This window comes from Ursus maritimus, unplaced genomic scaffold (assembly GCF_017311325.1).
Source record: "Ursus maritimus isolate PB19 unplaced genomic scaffold, ASM1731132v1 scaffold_33, whole genome shotgun sequence".
Taxonomy (NCBI): domain Eukaryota; kingdom Metazoa; phylum Chordata; class Mammalia; order Carnivora; family Ursidae; genus Ursus; species Ursus maritimus.
Window position 1 is genome coordinate 29958234 of NW_024425897.1, and position 12339 is coordinate 29970572.

Genomic DNA, 12339 nt, shown 5'->3' on the forward strand with positions numbered 1-12339 from the left:
GGTCAAGGCAGGCAACGTCACTAACTGACATCCCCCACGACAAGCGAGGCCAGGTGATGCAGGAGCTGGACTGCTCGGGGCAGAACCCAGACTCCGTGCTGCCTGCCCGGCTCCCTGCCCCACTCAGAGCCAGGCGTAGGCTCACCTAACGTCCGAGGACTCGCTGTCCACATCCGACAGCTCCAGCAGGTCCTCCGAACTGCCCTCCTCGTCGGAGAAAGACCTCCTGACTTTGGGCTGCAGCATGTCCTGCGTGATCTTGTTCCTGGCAGCCATGCTCCGCACATCTTCCTCACTGCGACTCTTGTCTGCAACGCAAAGGTCATGGCTCTACTGGCTGAGGGGCCCCTGGCGAGACACCCGCAGTCTCCAGGAGCTGGGCAGGCTCCCCACTTGCCTGGGTGCTGGAGAAGGTAGGCCTCCACCAGGTTGTTCAGGATGTGGTTTTTACAGATCCTCTCGACCGGACAGCGGCAGGTGGGGCACAAGGTGGAGCGCTCCATCCAGCCGGAGTAGCAGGCCGCACAGAAGGTGTGCATGCAGGGCTGCAGGCTGAGGGCACAAGGACAGCTCTTCAGATGCCCCCGCAGAGCACGCGCAGGTGGAGCGTCTGTGTGCCACCCCACGGCAGCCCCCCAGACGCCAGGGCACATGGGGGATGGCCTGCCTGCAGCATGAGAAGCAGGGACCCCGTTCACGCTGCCTCTTTCCCCAGAGGAGGACGTGGCCTTGCTCAGGCTGACGGTTGGTTACAAAACAGAAGAGTGAGCAAATTACCCACCCACCCACTGAGCTCATTTGACTCAGCAGAGCCTAGAACCCATGATTCTCGGGTGCGACACCCGCCAGCATTATGGGGCCCACTGCTGGCGGCATCTGCACCCTCAGCTAATGGACCGGGAATGCCACCTGCCCTCCACAACCCACGTGAGAACCGGTTCCCGTGTGAGAAGTGTTCAACCTCAACTATTTTAACTTGGTCCTTGTTAATTAAAAGAAACCAGAGGCGACAATCTGTGCTCCAGGAGGGACAGTAGAGCAGGTCGTGACTCCAGGAATATGAGGAACAGGGACACTAAGTGTGGAAAAGGCTGGCGTTTAAGTGGAAATTCAGACGGCTCTCACTCTTTAAGTTCCCGCAGGCAAGCAAGGAGGGCTCTCCCTAAGCTGCTCCGGGGCCCCTCATTCCGGGGCATTCCGTCTGTGTTAACTACGACATTCCCTTAAAGCTCGGCACAGTTCTCCTGTTCCGCGTCTGCCGAGCACCAGGCCACTGGGGTCACACGGAACCTGTGCCGACCGAGGCCATCCCACATCAGCCTCGCCGGCTGTTCTACAGCCTTGGTTATGGGCGCCGGGGTTTGTGCAGGTTGGCCACACGAGTGAAACGACAACAATAACCTCCGCAGCGTCGAACCCGACGTGACCCAGAGGGCTGCTTCCCCGCGGCCGCCCCTCCCCAGCCGTGACGCTCCTGCAGGCCCCCCGCCGCGGTGCGTACCTCACACAGTCGTGCAGCAGGTCCTGGCAGATGATGCATGTGAGGGTCTCCTCCATCTTGTCCGGTTTCACGGCCTCGGGTCTGACGTTCCCGAGGCTGGTGTGCGCGTCTCTACCCTGGTCTGTAACCAACAACTGCAGGCTCAGGTCCGGCTCCCCATCTGTGAGAGAAAGACTGCGTTCTGACCGCCACAACCAAGGGAGGAAGCAGCAGACACTGGGTCCTCTCGTTTCATGAACACCTTAACCTACGACAGAAGACACAGCTCTCGCCGGTGTTTGTATTTTAAAGGGCATTTTTAAGAAGTTTCATATTCCAATACACTTAAGTTTTGTTTTAGAAGAACAGTTAATGACATAAAAAGAGGCACTGAGGACACATACTTAAAAGATAAAGGCCATTGTGGCACAGTATGTGTGTAATGTCATTCTTCTTTAAACAAAAAATGTGACTTGTGTACACACTGGAAAGCACACTCTCCGACGTTACCAGGAGCTGTGAATGTTTTCTTCTGCTGGTGTTCTAGAGTGTTCCTGTGCTGCTAACCACAGATTTTTATTTTTAATTAAAGAAATACTTGCACACATTTACAAAGTCAAACATTAAAAAGAACACAAAAGTAGCAGCCTTCTGCCGCGGCCTAAGCTCCTGTGAGTGAGTGACCTCTGTGTTTTAGCCACGTCTGCTGGTCTGGACTCCGCATTTCTGAACCGTAATGCGTGTTTACGTTCATCGATTTCAGACGCCATCTCCTGACATCTATCGAGGTAGAGAGGGGTTCTGCCCCCTGCACAGTACTCGCACTATTATTATCACACGATTACTGGTTCCCGTATCGTATTTCCTTATTATGCTTAGGTAAATACGCACTGCTGAGCCAAAGAGTATACTGTAATTAAGTTTTCTTCCCTATAAAATTTTTCATTTGTGCTGGAGTAAAAAATGGTCTCATCTTTATTTCTTTATTTTTAAAAGATTTTATTTATTTATTTGAGTGGGGGGCGGGAGGAGCAGAGGGAGAAGGAGAAGCAGGCTCCCTGCTGAAGAAGTAGCCTAACTGGGACTCGATCCCAGGACCCCGGGATCACGACCTGAGCCAAAAGCAGACGCTTAACCAACTGAGCCACCCAGGTGCCCCCCAAAATGGCCTCGTTTTTATACTTGCTTATTTTATGTACTGTTGCCAATTCCTTCCACGCCCTCCCCAAGCCAGTGAATTCAATTTTCCATCCAACACACCCAATATTCTAGTCTCCTTCCCCGAGGCCCTCCCTCCCAGAGCCTCTTGGTCTCACTGCTCCAATCCTCAGGCTGCTCTCAGGCCTACAGCACAGCCATTGTCCCACTTACATATTCCCAAATATTTTTTAGTCTTTTTACGTGCAGATTTTCCTCTAACTTACCTTTATGAGAAGGTTAAAACTATCACTTAAAGACAACGTATTGGGGCGCCTGGGTGGCACAGCGGTTAAGCGGCTGCCTTTGGCTCAGGGCGTGATCCCGGCGTTATGGGATCGAGCCCCACATCAGGCTCCTCTGCTATGAGCCTGCTTCTTCCTCTCCCACTCCCCCTGCTTGTGTTCCCTCTCTCGCTGGCTGTCTCTCTCTCTGTCAAATAAATAAATAAAATCTTTAAAAAAATAAAATAAAAAAAAATAAAGACAACGTATTTTTTTTTTGAGCTTATTTATTTTTTAGTAAGCTCTACACCCAACATGGGGCTGGAACCCAAGACTCCTAGATCAAGATTCAGAGTCTCCTCCGACTGAGCCAGCCAGGCACCCCCAAAGACAACACGTTCTTAAAAAATGATTGTCAAATCAGGACAGAACTGCAACTCGGAATGCTCTGCGTCCAGACCATGAGCATAACCTGACAGTAAACACAGCTCAATCCTGATGATGTCAAAAGGAAAGAAAAAGCTCAGATTTCCATTCCAAAAAAGCTGAGGCACCACAGATGTCTGCCTGAGACACATCCTCATACTTCTGCAGAAGGGGAGGCCCCACCAGGAGCAGCTCAAACCACCTTGCTGGGGCCCCAGGCACTCTCACAAGGGCCAGAGACACACAGAACCCCGAGACTCTGACCTCCTTTCATTCTCTTCCTGATGGGCTCCAAATCCTCCTGATCCCGGGGTTCTGACAGAGAAAAGGATGCTCCCTTTCTGTCTGGGAGAGCTGAAGGAAAGGTGGGGATTTCATCACCTGCCACAGATGGACCACACTCTTTCGGGGGGACGCCTGCATCTCTGGAGCCTGTGAGAGGGACACACAAGACAGGTTCTGATTCATCTGCCCCAGAAGAAGAAAGCATGGCAGGTCAAACATCACAGATTCAAGTCAGGTCTAGGTAATCCAAGATGCTGTGTTCTCAATAACATACACTCACTAGAAATACTCACCAACACTTCTGAAATGCATTTGTGCCCACTGCTGTGCTAGGTGGAGCTGGAGCACATTCACGGGGGTCAGCCCTGGGACGTTCAGTCTAACCTGGGGCCAATCCACATGCTAAGCATTGCCGGACACTCACCATTTGTAATCAACACAGAGGCACACTCACCATGCTGTAACCAGCACAGAGGCACACACAGCAGCCTCCCCGAACAGGGATGCAACAGGCAAGGACACGAAGGCTAGACAGATGATACGGATGGTGAGGTGATAAAGGGAAAGGAGCAGGAGTAACTCACAGGGAAAGTACTGATCTGCATAAGCAAGAAGCCAGAGTCATCAACTTAAATGAGCTCTGCAGAAAGGTAAGGAGACTTTCTAATAACCCTTTATCTAAAGACCTAGTTTATAATACTATACTACAATTACTTAGTGGTAAGCACTGTCATTTTGAAAAAGAAAGAAACTGCCCTACGGCCGCCAAAGGAAAAAGGTTAGAATTGTTTGGGGAGCAAATGTGCTTATACCCCAAGGGAAGAAAAGAGAAAGCTTCAAGGGCTGGCTCCTGGCTCCCACTCTCACTACAGGAGGGCCCCCCGTGCTGAGTCAAGCTTCTCACCGCAGAATGAAGATCATGATGATGGTACTTCTCCAGCAGACCCACGGTGAGGATTTACTTAGAACTTACAAAAGCACCTGGCACCCAACCTCACACTCAGCAGGCTGGTTATTTTCTTAGTATGTATACCCTTAGATAGATACACAGAAAAATTTTCCCAACTTTACACAACTGGAGCTAAGCTTTCCATCTGAACAATTTGCTTACAGCAAAATTTTTTCTGTTTATGATTTTATTTTTTAATTGCACAATATATAAATGCGTTGCCCTTTTATAGTAAAATTAACAACAGTATGTATACACACACACACACCACATTCTCTTTATCCATTCACCCATCATTGGACACTTAGGTTGTTTCCGTGTCTTGGCCTTTGCGAATAAGGCTGCAGGAACATGGGGGTGCAGACATCTCTACGAGAGAGTGATTTTACTTCCTCTGGATATATACCCAGAAGTGAGATTACTGGATCTAATGGTGATTCACTGTTTGAGGACCCTCCACACTGTTTTCCAGAGCAGCTGCATCAGCTTGCACTCCCACCAACAGTGTAAGAGGGTTCCCCTTTCTCCACATCTTCACCAACACCTGTTATCCCTTGTCTTTCTGATGCTGGCCATTCTAATAGGTGTGAGGTGATACTTCATTGTGGTTTCCTTTAATGAAATTAGAACATTATCAAAAAAACTACCAAAACCTAACCACTCATATTATACACCGTACCATGTATATAGATGGAATAGAAAAAATTTCTACTGATGAAGTAGGTTTTCCTTATAGGCCACAGCTGTTTTATGCTTTCATGCTGAAAAACTACTAAAATAACTACAAAACACACAGCTTGGCACTAGAGACAAAGCATATTTTTATATAGGCAGATAGGTGGAGAGTAGCACGCAATCCAGAATGCCCACAACTTTCCATCTTATCTGTGCTCATACTCAACACGCCCTCGGACCACACTCAAGGTCACTGAATGTCACTTCTCCTCTTGGGACTGCCAGCACAAGGGTGAGCCCTCAGGTGGGTGGAGCCAGCAGCGGGGCAGCACAGGCCCTAACTGTGCCGTGTCTCTGCGGTTTAAGGGCCCCAGGTGACCCTCTCGAGGGCACATGAGCCTACAGAACCTGAAGAACCCCAAGCATCTGGGTAAATTTTCAGTCTCGGGCATGTTTTCATCTAGGTAGTGTGATCGCCTTTTCTGTTCACTTGAGGTGATGATGCTAAAACAGGTAAGTCAAAGGCCTCTGCGAAACAGGGACTACAGTTCAGGAGTAGCAGGAGACAGGCTGCAGGGGCTCTTGTGGTCACTGGTTTGGTCTATGCTGCTGGTCTTCTCTTGGAGGTGGTGGGCGAGATTCAGATGGTACTCACTATCCGCAGCCTTTTTTGTAACTAAGCTTGCCCAGTAAGTACCTACGAGGCCCTTTCATGGATGCCCTAAAATAGCACATCAGAATGTTACTGTTCACATGGGGTGCCACATATCTGGGAAAAGAGTGGGGTGTGTTGTGTGGAGCTCGCTGCCGCTGCTGAGTTAGGCTGGGCAAAGGAGGCTCTGGGTAAGGAAGGTGGTGGGTGCTACGAAGCCTTAATGAGGACAACAAACAGGAGAGATGGAGATGCCAAGTAAAACCCAAGTTCGCAAAAATGGAAACAGGTTCAAACAGTGTGGGAGAAAGGCGGGTTCGGGTCTCGAGGAAGCATACTGAACCCCTGTGTTTACTGCCTCCCCTTTCCTAAATCCCACGAGAACAGATACAAACATAAGGACTATCTTCTAGCAGGACAGCCAGGTTGGCCAAGGGGATGGAGGAGTCTTCTGGAAACAATTCCTTTGCTACTGCTGAGCCCACAATAGAGCTCTTTTTACAAAGACTTTGCTGGTTTCTGCCTCTGAATGTGGCTGCAGCAGGTAGAGTGCTGGCAGCCTTCTTGCAACCACAAGATTAAAAGAAGACAAAGAGGGGCGCCTGGGTGGCACAGCGGTTGGGCCTCTGCCTTCGGTTCAGGGCGTGATCCCGGCTTTACCGGATCAAGCCCCACATCAGGCTCCTCTGCTGTGAGCCTGCTTCTTCCTCTCCCACTCCCCCTGCTTGTGTTCCCTGTCTCACTGGCTGTCTCTATCTCTGTCAAATAAATAAAATCTTAAAAAAAAAAAAAAAAAAGAAGAAGAAGACAAAGAGGCAACATGCAATGGACAGAAAGTGTCTGCTGACATCTTGAGCTGGTGAGCCAGGGCTAGGCTGCGAGTCTCCAGACTCTGTTCTGGGAGCCAGGATTTCCATTATTCACAAACACACCCTGAGATTTAAGAGGGTCTCCGTGCACTACAATGTTAAAAATGAGAGAGGGAGGGGCACCCGGGTGGCTTAGTCAGTGAAGCGTCTGCCTTCAGCTCAGGTCATGATCCCGGGGTCCTGGGATGGAGCCCCAAGTCGGGCTCCCTGCTCAGCGGGGAGTCTGCTTCTCCCTCTGCCGCTCCCCCTGGCTTGTGTGCGTGCTCTCTCTCTCTCAAATAAATAAATAAAATCATTAAAAATAAATAAATAACATGTTACTCTGGGTGAATCTTGAAAACATTATGCTCAGTGAAAGCAGCAGACACAAAAGGCCACGGAGTACATGATTCGACTTGGCTGAAATGTCCAGAAGAGGCAAATCCAGAGAGACAGAAAGCAGGTTAGTGGTTGCTGGGGTGGGGCAGTGACTGCTGATGAGTATGGGGTCTCTTTTTGGGGTGATGGAAATGTTCTGGAATTGCACAGTGGTGATGAATGCACAGCACTATAAATACAGTAAGACCCACTGAAGTGTACACTCCAGCCGGGTGATCGCTATGGTATGTGAAAGACATCCCACTAGAACTACAAGAGCGACCATGGTACCACAGTCTCCGACTTTCAGCATTGCTACTACAGGTGGAACAAGACATCATCTGCTACCTCGGCAACCTTGCTACTGAGAGCCTGATGCCTGATGCCACCTCTGACTTCCTCAGTGGCTTATGTTAGTGACCAGAAAGCAATGCAGCTACCACCCCGAGATTCCCGTCTCACCAGAGCTGGAGGAAGGCGCTTGCCCTGCAGAGGCGGGCTCCATGGAAGAGGTAGAAGCCGTGGGGAAGAGGTCCGATGTCGACGTCGATGGCTGTGGTTCCTCAAAGCACGCCTGAGTGGTGGGCGATGACAGCAGGACCTGGGGGTCGTCACCTTGCCCTGCACCTGAGGTATCTTTGGTCACGTGGAACACATTCTCTTTATTAGCTTCTGCAAGCACAAAAGGAGCAGAAAAGCATACGATCAGGGTTCAGCTGGAGCACCACTACTCCAGGCAAGACATTCCAGCAGATGAAAAGGCTTTCCTGGTAAGAATCAATAGCCCTTACTACGCATCCACTTTGTTACGCTCTCACTTACCAAAGGAGTCTTGTGTGATGCCTTGCTTTTCATTTAACAATTCATAGAGGTATGCCACGTCTAAAAGGAAATCAACCAAATCAGAACAGAGTCTCCATGCACCAGCCAGAACTCACTTCCCTCTTCGTTTCCTTCCTGTCACTTCAGTCCCTTTGTCCTTGTTGACTACGTTGACTTACCAGCTAGTAACAACATTAACCAGTTTAAGGGATTTCAAAACAAGTGACCCAAAATATCTTAACAAACTTTAAAATAAATAAGACTCAGGAAAAAATGTCGGGATCTAGGAGGCAGACTAGGGAAGGCGAAGTGATGAATCTGTGCTGTGCTTGTCACTTCAAACTACCAGAAGGAGCAGACACAAGACCCTGCCATGTGGCCAGGGGCTGGCTTCGACTATGCTGACATTAACCTGAGAGTATTTCCTCCCTCTCCCAGTTCGGGGGTAACTTTCGAAGAACTCCCTCAACTGTCCCTGTCCTGTATCATTCTTCTTCCCCAAACACAGATACTCAGATCTGGAAGATCCCGAATGGGATCCAATCAGACATCTGTCGTCTCCTGTAAGGTCTCCAAAAGCAGAGCGACCACTGGCCTCCAGCCCCTATTCTAGGTCTTACTTTCCACAACTCATGTTTCCTCTGCTCAGTCACCTAGCCCATCCCTGTTCACTTCTCCTGGCCCTTTTGAGATGCACAGCTCGTGACCATGAGATTTCTGAAGAATGGCTGGGACTCAGACCTCAATGTCAACACCCCCATTCCTCAACAGACATGACTCACACCAAGAATCTACATCAAAAACAAAGAAAATGTAGCTAACGCTAACATTCCTAAGGGAAATAATTGCTTCAGCAGACTTCCTTTCAATGACGCTTCCCAGCTGCAGCAGGACCTCCCCGCCACGAACCACCCGTGTCCACCCTGTCCACTCCCTCTCTCTTACTGTGTTCTGGCTCATTCTTCCTGTACACCAAGTAGATGACATCTCCCGTCTGCAAAGGGCAAGTCTGCTTCTTAACAACCTTCAGCTTGTTAATTACTGTTCCATTGGTGCTGTAGAGACAACAAAATTGCAATTTATCCTACTTAAAATAACATGGGAGTTAAAAGTTACTTTTTCTACCACCACTAGGAAAACAATTTAATATTACTGCTTTGAAAATGATAAAATGCTCGTAAAAACAATGTAAATATTTAAGGAGCCATATATGCAAGTGCCACACTATAATTCTGAGAAAAAGCTTGCCTGTTGCCCCCTTACTGACAGTCAAACCAGCAACCAATGCCATCAACATGTCTGCTTTTCCCCACGCCACATTCTCCTCCATCTGCCTCCTGGTGGACCCCTGGACTTCTACCAGCAGCTCTGATTTCCAGCTTCTCTCCCACTTCTGCATTCCGCTCTGTCCACAGATCTACTCCTCCCTCCAGGATTTCAACCGGGTCAGCTCATTCCTGAAATCAGCACTGACACCTCTTAAAGAAACAGGTTCCAAGGGGCGCCTGCGTGGCTCAGTCGGCTAAGCATCCGACTTCTACCTCGGCTCAGGTCTTGATCGTGAGTTCAAGCCCCACATTGGGCTCCACACAGGGAGTGGAGCCTACTTAAAAAAAAGAGAAAGAGAGAGACAGGTTCTGAACAGAAGCAAATAAATGCCAGGCTATGGACTGGAAGGTGGCATGGTCTCTCAGTTGGGAGGTCACTCCAGTCAATCAGGGAGCACAGGTGGAAGAGGGACAGGCTGCTGAGGGGACAGACAGGAGCCTAAGCCAGATGGGACAGGATGGAACAGCACTTCCCCGAGGAGGGACTCCTGAGTAGAGACCTGACAGAAAATCATGAGTGGACGAAGCGCACACCACAGGGGGAACAGTGTACAAGACAAGAACAAAACTCAGCCAGCAAGCAAACCAACCCAATTGCAGGCATTCCAACCACCCAAGCTTAACTCTACGGCTTCACTCCTAAGGCCTCCAGTGGTGCAGAGGCCTGATTTTTACATCTGAGCAGATGCCCACTACTTTGGTGTTCTGTAAAGGGCCAGAAAGCAAACAGTTCAGGCTGTATAATCACACAGTCTCTGCCCCAACTACTCAGCTCTGCCTCTGTCACAGGAAAGCAGCCACAGACAGGCCCCAATCAAGGAGCTGTGGCTGTGTCCCAGTGAGACTTCACTTACAAAAGCTGGTGGTGCTACCCACTACAGCCAGGGTCTGAGCCGCCAGGGTTCTCACAATCTACTCTCATGCTCTTTCTAACCAAAAAATCTGATTTTACTCTTCTACTTAAACCCCCTTGATCACTTCTCACTGTTCTCAGGCTGAGGTCCAAACTCCCTATTGTGGACACCAGAGCCTTCATGCGGCAGTCTACTGCCCGGCTTTGCACTCACCACTCACTCTGAGCACGCAGAGCCTGCTTGTGCCTCTGGGCCTCAGCACCTGCAGTTCCTTCTGCCTGGAACACCCTCTCCCCTCCAGCCACCTCAGCCAAGGAACGTGATGGCCTCTAGAAGCTGGAAAAGGCAGGGAACGGATTCTCTCCTAGAGCCTCCAAAAGGAAACAGCCCTGCCAGCACCTTGATTTTAGTCCAGTGAGACCTGAGTTAGACTTTGCACCTCTGACATTATAAGATCATAGCTCTGTGTTACTTCAAGCCACTAAGTTTGTAGTAACTTGTTACAAGGGCCACAGGAAGCTAAAACCGTCACATGGCCAGTATTGGAAAGCCAGGCCCTGGCACAGGACAGCTCCAGAACCACGGCTACATCATTGTGCATGAGGTCAGGCTGAGAAATAAAGACCTGAACCTGCTACCTACTAGAAGAGGGGAAAGGACCATCAGTTCTTCCTAATAAACTAATTCCTAGTCTTCGATCCCTACAGCTTGAGTAACCAATCTCATAGCACTGGACCTTCACAAAACCAAAAATTCATCTGGTGGAAAAGGCATACTCTCAACATACTGCTGGAAGGCCATCTGCCTCTTGTACCAGGTTTAAAATAGGCACATTCTGGCACAGCATCCCTTCCTATACATTTATCCCAAGAAAATAATCAGATATGAATGCAAAGGGTTTTCAAAGAAAATAATTGCAGTGTCATTTATAATAAGAAAAAGTCAAAATAATGAATCTCCATCAGTAAAGGAACTGACAGATAATTACATAATCGTAATGAAAAAGACAAGATGAATCTAGATGCACTGACACATAGCGCTCCATAAATGAAAGTGAAAAAAGCAGACATAACGTATCGAGCAAAACCTCTTTAATACAAAATAAATACATATGTATTTCTAACCGGTGCGTGGGATTTGGGAACACTTTTCACTTGTATGCACTACTTATGCTGTATACAATTTTTTTAAAAGAAAAGATTTTTTTGACTTGGAGGAAAGAAGTCTAACTCGAACAGGTTACCACTGCCTTTTAAGTATGAATTTGAATACATTCAAGAAGGGTCAGACACCAAACTGTTACTGGAAACCAAAAAATTTATTTTCTAATAACTTGACAGCCTAGTCAACTACCGTGTCATAGAAAACAAGCCCTTGTTTCTTCTCTGTAGTCAATGGCTTCAAGAGAAAACAGAAAAGTTCAGAAAGAGGGGTGCCTGGCTGTTTCAGTCAGAGGAACATGGGTGACTCTTGATATCAGGGTTGTGAGTTGGAGCCCCATGTTGGGTTTGGAGATTACATAAAAACAAAAACAAAAAATCTTTAAAAAGAAAAGTTCAGAAAGAGCTTACCTGGTATCTTCCAGCGACACCTGACCAGATTTTTCATCCACTATAATTTTACAGTGATCTCCAGAGACCAGTTTATTGCCGGGGAATGAAAGGTCACAACCTAAAACAGTGAAAGGGTACACATTGGATATGACCACGGGGACTGCACACAATACTGCCCTTTGCTTATCAAAGCATGTGGTTGAAAATCAGGACCTATGTCGTACACACTGTAGGAGACAACACCTCAAGTAAGATAGGAAGCAATTTTTAAAAGCATTTATTTATTTATTTGAGAGAGTGGGTAAGAGACAGAGGGAGAGACAGAGTCTCAAGCAGACTCACAGCTGAGCTCAGAGGCCAATGCGGGGCTCGATCCCAGAACCAAGATCGTGACCCGAGCCAAAATCAACAGACGCTTAGCCGCCTGAGCCACCCAGGTGCCCCAATAGGAAGCAATTTTTTAAAAAGCATTTAAATACTAATCCAAAGCAAAGGGAGAGTGACTGTGTCTTGAACCTTTGTGATTCCCCGTTACCTAAAGGATACCCACCCCATCAACAGCTCTGGCTCTACACCAGAGCTTCTCGGTGACTATTTCACTATATGCACATATACACAGCTAGCCTGATAAAAACAGAAGTTTAAAAAAAAACTAAGGGGCTTAGTTA

General features: G+C 48.4%; 1 protein-coding gene across 5 annotated transcripts in view; it reads right to left on the reverse strand.

Annotated features, from left to right (window-relative positions):
- CHFR (checkpoint with forkhead and ring finger domains) overlaps positions 1–12339 on the reverse strand; it is a 28631-nt gene that overhangs the window by 12000 nt on the left and 4292 nt on the right. For 3 of the 5 annotated variants that reach the window (XM_040620076.1, XM_040620073.1, XM_040620077.1), the window contains exons 3-9: positions 8882–8991; positions 7937–7996; positions 7577–7786; positions 3592–3759; positions 1502–1661; positions 398–552; positions 146–308 (exon numbers count right to left, since the gene is read on the reverse strand). In XM_040620076.1, the coding sequence (XP_040476010.1) occupies positions 146–308; positions 398–552; positions 1502–1661; positions 3592–3759; positions 7577–7786; positions 7937–7996; positions 8882–8991 (1026 nt within the window). Of the gene's footprint in view, positions 1–145; positions 309–397; positions 553–1501; positions 1662–3591; positions 3760–7576; positions 7787–7936; positions 7997–8881; positions 8992–11689; positions 11790–12339 lie in introns of all 5 variants that reach the window. The other 2 variants (XM_040620075.1, XM_040620074.1) reach the window with 2 other exon arrangements.